This window comes from Lucilia cuprina, chromosome 4 (genome assembly GCF_022045245.1).
Source record: "Lucilia cuprina isolate Lc7/37 chromosome 4, ASM2204524v1, whole genome shotgun sequence".
NCBI lineage: Eukaryota > Metazoa > Arthropoda > Insecta > Diptera > Calliphoridae > Lucilia > Lucilia cuprina.
The window spans coordinates 59009893-59018311 of record NC_060952.1 but is presented as its reverse complement, the minus strand read 5'-3'; the positions used below and the strand labels follow the sequence as shown (position 1 = coordinate 59018311).

General features: G+C 32.1%; 1 protein-coding gene across 1 annotated transcript in view; it reads left to right on the top strand.

The window, feature by feature from the left end:
* Nucleotides 1-8419, top strand: part of LOC111690106 (thyroid transcription factor 1-like) — a 250405-nt gene that overhangs the window by 94122 nt on the left and 147864 nt on the right. Inside the window, exon 3 of the mRNA XM_046947845.1 lies at nucleotides 1673-1884. Coding sequence (XP_046803801.1) covers nucleotides 1673-1884 — 212 coding nt within the window. The remainder of the gene's footprint in view (nucleotides 1-1672; nucleotides 1885-8419) is intronic.

Genomic DNA, 8419 nt, shown 5'->3' with positions numbered 1-8419 from the left:
ATCGACAGCCTGGGTGTTCCAGACTGACCTCCTGATTTGCCGGTAGCTCGCAGACTTGCTTGGCCCGGTGCTGCTGCCTGACTAGCCTAGGTAAAAATTGCATTCGAATCTTCATGGCACATTACCGACGCGGATTCCCGGGGTACGCTGGATATGCTTCTTTTTTGTCTTCCACGTTTTGTCCGTGTAAACAGGTTGCATTTTCAACCTACTGCCAGGTGAGGTTTAACTGACGTTCCCACAAATTCTTAAAAGATATCATTTTGCAAATTCCCACAAAGAAAAATTCGTCCCATAAAAACTGTTTGAATAACCTAATATGTAACATTAATATATTTAAAACAAAAATGATAGAGACCGCGGTTGCACCACGTAAAATTTTAGTGTCAAATTTTATTTTAATTAGCTTATAGTATTTTTGTAAACCAGTAGATAGCTTTAAGGATATGCCCACTGATTTAAATTTATTATCACTAAAAATATTCGCATTTTCTTTCTAAGGATATCCATTTCTATATCTCAGGAAACTATATAATGGTGGTAGTAAATTTAATTGTCGAAATGACGAATAGTTGGCACTGTAAGCTCAGCTTATTAGTCAACTGTCACGACTGGGATGAAATAAAACTATACGATAAAAAGCGGTTCTAGAGAGATTGCTATTAAATCTCCATTAAATAATGTAAGAAAAATGTAAAAAGTCAGTTACATTGCAAAGAACATCAAATATAGATTATTTGAAAGAGATTTTTCGAAAAAATATAATTAAATTAACTACTCCATATTTAAAATAATTTAATTCTGTTAATTGCTCAGATTTATGTATATTTGTCCCAAAAAAGTATTAATGAAATTATTTTAAGCATATTTGTACAAAGTCTTTTGACTTCTGTTTATGAAGGATGGCTATGTAAGTAATCAACAAAAGGTTAAATTTTAATATTAATAAAAACAATGGTAAGTTTCAAAGATTTTTTTCATTTGAATGACCATAAACTTCCCAAATAAAATGTAGTACTTCCAAAAGGATAACATTTATCACCACTTCAAAAGTAAAACTGTATGATTTTTTTTAAACTTCTATGGAAATGATGTTTATTGACTTTCAAAGAAACGAAAAGCATAAATTTTTTCGTACTGTAATTTTTTAAATTAAACCAATTTTATTTTGAAGTTAATTATAATTTTTTGACTTTGCTGTTTGCTTTTCCTGATTTCAAGCAAGCAGTACAAACATAGGTTTTGGTAAATTATTCCAAAACACATATATAACAATTTTAACATCAACATCTTAAACATTTTTGATTTTGCGCATATATCATGTTTAAATTCTCAAATCCGGCGATCTGTTTGAAAGTTATTTGAAAAATCGAAAACAAAGTTTTTTAAGTGAGGAATAAGATGGAATACTTTCCTTATAGCACTAAATGTATGTATGTATGTATGTATGTATGTATGTATGTATGTATGTATGTATGTATGTATGTATTTATGTATGTATGTATGTATGTATGTATGTATGTATGTATGTATGTATGTATGTATGTATGTATGTATGTATGTATTTGAAATAGAGTTATTCAATTTACTTTCTAAAACAAATTGTAATTTTGAAATCTACATTAATGTTTTTGAAATTAGTAAATAATATAAAAAAATATTGCCTTTCTAGATCAAATTCAAGCCGCAGCAGTATTAATTCACCTAGCACTTTGGGACCATCAGCAATGGCAAATCCTTACACTATGAGTTCAATTTATCATAGTCCAGGAGTTCAAAGTTATTGTGGGCCTACAGAAAACTTATCTTTGGCAGGACATTATAGCGATATGCGAACTTCAACATCTTGGTATGGTACCACAGCAAATGATCCTAGATTTGCAAGTAAGTATATTAAATATTTGGTGTTCATTTTTGACATTGTTGGTTGAAATTAATAAATTTCTAGGTTTTGTGCATTATATATACACTAGCTATACCCAGTATGCTTCGCTTCCCCAAAAACGAACTTAAATAATCTAACTATAATAGATTTCAGATATAAAAATGTTTTACAATAGGAGATGTCATTCTAATTATTGCAAGTTCGCCAATTTTTCTAAATGGTAAAAATTGTTTTAATGTAACCTATGAAAAATGTGAATAATATAATAGTTTCCCAGACATAGGAAATTTTGAGTTTAATTCATATGGGAGGTGTAAATTTCCCCATTGATAGTCCGATCATTTTACTCTAAGTGGTCACATGGGGTAAAATTTAAAGATTCAAACTGTAACGGATTCATATGGGGGTTCCAAAGTAATGGTGAAGTCCGCCCTTGGGGTTATACTCTATAAGTATAACCCCATTCATTGCCACTAGATCTTGATCAAGTGAGCCATTCATATTTTGACTCATTGCTCCAATCTCCAAAGGACTTGGCCTATAGTTAAATGAATAAGAATGGCAAATGTTATAACAACTCGTATAGAACGATTCCTGAGAAAGCTTTATATAAATCGTAGAAGTAATTTCCGACATCAAAGCTGTTAGTTTTGATGAGAGTGCACCATGTCACACACAGAAAAAAATAAAAATGAATTTCAGTTATGAAATTGCTCATATTAATTAAAAAAGTTTTGATTTTGCTCTAATCATGAAAATGATACTGAAAATTAAAAATGTTAATAGGAAAAAAGTGGATGAAATTTCAATTAAAACAGTATTATTGTAATTAATTCGTTTAATCAGATTTGGTGGCATATTTCAAAAAACTCTTTATTAGTTTAAAATGTAGAATAATGAAAATAATAGAATTTAAAACAAAAAGAAATTAATTTGGTTTATTTTGCTCATTTAATTAGTTTAATATTATTTGTTTTTTACTTTTGACATTGTTTGTTTTGATCGTTTTCTTATTGTGAACATAAACTTATGACTTGCTACAAAAATCTGTTCACAATCACTGGCGGTCGTTAAGTAAATTGTTGGACTGTTAATACCTAATAAGATGGTAGTTTGCCATACTTTCTATTGTAGCATAAACCATGTATCACTAATACCGACAGAATATTGAATGGGCAATTAAAAATAATATCATGTTACAGAAACGATAAAACAGTTAATACTTAGGGCCTTATGCACTATTGTTTTGTATAATTAATGTTTTGATATATATATATATTTATATATATATATATATATATATATATATATATATATATATATATATATATATATATTATATATATTATATATATATATATATTATATATATATATATATATATAATTATATATATATATATATATATATATATATATATATATATATTATAATTATAATATTTTTTACACAATATACCAGTCGGGAAAAAAAACATTGAAATATTAGAGTCTTCCACTTTTTAGTTGTAATTCAAATAATTTTTAAGCTGAACAAATTTCAATCAAGGCCCTTCTTGCTAATTTTCATGTTTCTTGGTTTAACATATAGAAAATTAAAAAAGTACCTTTTGTGGGATAAAAAGGTACCAAAAAGTACGCTTTTATGTGCTCTGGCCTAATCCGGGCTCTACATACTCAATTTCATGTTTCAAGGTTCAATATTATAGAAAATTCAAAAAGTACCTTTTGTTGAACCAAAAAGTTCCCTTTTATAGGTTCTTACCTAGTCAAGGCCCTGCATGCTAAATTTTATGTTTCTGGGTTCAATATTATAGAAAATGCAAAAAGTACCTTTTCTAGATCGAAAAAGTACCAACGTTCAAAGTTCAAGGGGACTTGAATGTGTTGTGAACTAGTCCGGGCTCTACATACTTAATTTCATATTTCTAGATTCAATATTATAGAAAATTCAAAAAGTACCTTTTGTGGAATGAAAAGGTACCAAAAAAATCCACTTTTAGTGTTCTCGCAAAATCCGGGATCTACATACTTAATTTTATGTCTATAGGTGCAATATTATAGAAAATTCAAAATGTACCTTTTGTAGAACGAAAAAATATCAACAAGTCCGTTTGGTACTGTGTTTTGTATTACCATGCTCGATGAAATTTTCAGAGGCGGTATTTTTACTCATATCTTCGTTATATATGAACCGATTGGACTGATTTTAAATAGCGTTCTATTCGATCGTATTTCCAATAGAATTACTGAAAATTCGGATCTCGCAGATATCTGGGTTCTAATGAAAACTGATTTCAACATACACACAGACAGACAGGGTCGGAAAATTATATTATAGAAATTACAAACGGAGTGACAAACTTATATATACCCTTCATACGACTCCCAGGGGGCATGTTTCCATGATAAAATCTCCATCATGGTGTATTGGAATCCCCGGGTAAAGAGGTGCTACCAATACCTCTATTCTGCCGGAACTTGGCAGCAGGGCTATGTTGGTTGAGGTTCCTTCGGGATCCACGTAGTGGCTTTATAAATCTCTCTTCGAACAGGTCTGTGTACAAAGCAGCATATGCTGGATTCCAAAACCCGATCGGTATCTCTTACCGTTCGTGTAGTGGGACGCCAGTATATGCTGGGGAATTGTCAGGTCAGTATTCAATGGTTGCCTGTCATCCCGTAGATCGATCTTTATGATCATGGGAATGGAACTGATGCTAAAATTAGTAAAAGATCGGGAAAGTCTCCATATATTGGAGATTAGTACTGATTTAGTATGCCTTTCATGGAAGTTCTTCGGTGCTGTTGCCACCTCAACAGGATATATTGATAATGCTGCGCGACTATTTGTCGGGGCAATTATTGGAATTAATTGACTTTGGAAATCCCTACTTCCTTTGTTACATTGATCGGTTCATAAAAGAGGGATTCTGATCCATTTTGTTGGGTATTTCGGACTACCCAATATGTCTCTAGGTGCTGTTGCCAAATCAACAGAGCCATCTCAGTAGTGTGGTTGCGCGGGCTTAAAGAGTTTAAGGAATGCACTAGAATGGGTCATTAGATGATGTAGATTGCATTTTTAATAATGCAATTCTTACATGAGATCATTAAGAGTGGTCACTTCCGCATTGTCGGAAGATTGATTTCACCTGATGTTGGGACTTGTCATCCCCTTCTATTGACATTAGACCAGTGATTGCTTTTTCCTTGTCGGGGTACGCGGATTAATTCCAGATGCAGCCTGTCATTTCGCAACGGGGCTGCTATGGCAAGAAATTAGATAGCTCGAGTGCTTCAACAATATGCTTGTACATGGACCGGACCGGAGTTCTTCATTGAGGAATTCAGAGGCGCATGGTAGACCGTCTCTAGTCTACCCAGTGGATGAAAAAGACCACCGTGAGATAAGGCCGTCAAGGCAGGTGCTCACGTTAATCTTTCGACATTCATACCCTTCGTACGAAGGTGAATTGTAAAATAATGGTTTACTACACACTTTTCTATATAAAAACAGGTTTTAACAACCACTGTTAACTTAATAATCGTTTTTGCATAAGGCGTTCACTGTGTGTTGTACTGATCGTTGTTTACAACGCTGTACAACTGTTACACTATCCACTTTAGGAAATAATGCAATGTAAGCCATTTCATATAGTATATAATCAATTATCTTTTGATAAAGAACACACTTCGCTTTGCTATTAGAGCTGTCGTTTAGCTCTCTTTTTGGGAATTGGCGTAACATTTCAGCATGCAGGGAACTCACCGGCATGGTATAAAGTGCTGAAAAGATTGTCTAATGAACGAGCGTGGAAGAGTACTGCTTCAAGACCAGTGCTGTAATGCCATCTGGCCTAGGTGACTTTTTTATTTTGAGATCTGCTAATACCCTTTTAAGTTCAAAAGATTATGTTTGGCATAGTTACTAATACTCTTTCAAGCTAGGTCAGTGGTTGATTGCTTTCCAGCTAGTAAGAATTGCATTCAAACAGTTCAGTTAAGAGTTTAACTTTATCAATCGGGTCAGTGAATGTTTTGTCATTCCTTATAAGTCTTGGAATTGAGATACTAGCATTATACTTAATTCTTTTAGCGAATAATCAGAAAGTTTTAAGGCCTTAGCATAAAAACGCTGCTCGTATAAAGCGTTTTCGTAGCTAAGTACTTTGGGACACGAAGATCTGGCAATTTTGCGTAGCGAACCATTTTCAAAGATTTTATTATTACGCCAAATTCTGAATGCTTTCTCTATGGATCTGATTACAGTTTTGTACTCAAGATTAAATCAAGACTTTTGAAATAACATAATGTAATATCCCTTTCCGCACTTGGACTTCTAAACAGAAACACAGAGTACAAATCGTGTGTTCTGATTTTGAATTTAACAGTTAAATTCTTTATCCAACGTGCCTAAAGATTGCTGGCACTGGTACACAACTTCATCGCGTATGTATATAACAATGCCCCGGTGGAAACTAAAAAGTAATAGAAGGTGATATACAGGTATATGAAAATCCTGTGGATCAGAACTCTCAGGTACCTACCAAATGTGAGCAAATACGGAGAAAAAAAAAATAGTTCTAAAGCTACGTATGTTGCTGTAAGTTATTGCAATGTAAGCAAATTCAAATTGACAGTCTAATTCCTATGATGCAGTTATCAACGCGAAATAAAAGGTTCCTTTTAGAAAGAAATACACTGTGAAAATTTCAAGAATATCGGTTCAGCCGTTTAGCTATCTATAAAGTCCAAATGAACATACATACATAGATACAAACATAAATACAACTATAATGTGCGAAAAGTCTCTCAAGATCTTAAAAAAGCCGAATGCCCACGACGCCTTGTACATGTTGGAGTTTAATCGAAATCAGATTTTAAAGAGAGAGAGACATATAGAAGAATGGCTCCGCCAATTGCTTTAGATTAGCTGTTTGCATAGGATGTGGTGGTTTACACGACTACTCCACATGTCAATTAAATAAGACGCCAGCCAATGGTCCTGTAATTAATAAATGTTTCAATTGTATAAAAAGAAAACTAAAAATGTCAACCATCGTGCAAATGATCCACATTGCCCATCCCGAAAAGAATATTTGGAGATACGGAAGAAAGTAACCACCAAAAGTTAGCCAACAAATCGAGACGTATCAATTTATATTTCTATTGCTGAAGTAGTTGTATTTTCATAAATGAAACCTTTTTTAATCCACAACATAAATTTAAACTCACAGGCTTTAAAGTCTATAGGGAAGATCGAAATTCACACATTGGAGGTGTTTTAATCAGCGTTTATTTTATAGTCTTGTATTTGACTATAAAATAAATATGAAACTTTATCAATTTTGTATAACTTTGCTACTAAACTACTACAACTAATTGCATTCATATATATTCGTATTAATATAAAAATTGCAACTCGCGTTCGCGTTTCTAGTAGCAGACATACATAATTTCAGGCCAACACAAATATATTTTTGTGCTTTAGCAGCGCACACTCAAATTTGTTAAACTAATATGGCGAGTATTGATGTCATTTTTTTTGCGTTTAGTTTTTCCTAGCAGCAATGTAACTTTATTTTGGTTTTGCTTGTATGTATGTATGTATGTATGTATGTATGTATGTATGTATGTATGTATGTATGTATGTATGTATGTATGTATGTATGTATTTATGTATTTATGTATGTATGTATGTATGTATGTATGTATGTATGTATGTATGTATGTATGTATTTTGTAAATAAACATATTAGGTAGTATGTAAGTACACTGACAGTTTGTACTCTGTTTATAAAAACAAGGCAGAGCGAGAGCAGCAGAGCAAGAGTAGCAGAGCGAGAGCAGCTCTAGTGTGTTGTTATTGGGATCTTTTTGGTACTTTTTCGTTTTTAAAAAGGCACTCTTTGAATTTTCTATAATATTGAACCTAGAAATCTGAAATTAAGTATGTACAGTCAGAAATAGGTGAGAATCCATAAAAGATAACTTTTTTATACTTTTTCGTTTTTTAAAAGGTACTTTTTGAATATTTTATAATATTGAACCTAGGAACATGAAATTATGTATGTAGATTCGGAATTAGATCAGAACCCAAAAAAAGAGAAATTTTGGTGCTTTTTCGTTTTTCAAAAGGTACTTTGAAATTAAGTACGTAGAGTCCGGAATAGACGATAACACGTCAAATGCGATTTTTTGGTACTTTTTCGTTCTACAAAAGGTACTTTTTGAATTTTCTATAATATTGAACCTAGAAATGTAAAATTAAGTATGTGGAGTCTAAATTAGGTGAGAACCCATAAAACGGAAATTTTTGGTACTGTTTCGTTTTTCAAAAGTTACTTTTTGAATTATCTATAATATTGAACCTAGGAACATAAAATTAAGTATGTAGATTAGGAATTAGGTGAAAACACATAAAATGGTACTTTTTCGTTTTCCAAAAGGTAATTTTTGAGTTTTCTATAATATTGAATCTAGAAACATGAAATTAAGTATGTTCAGCCTGAAGTAAGTGATTTGAAAGAAG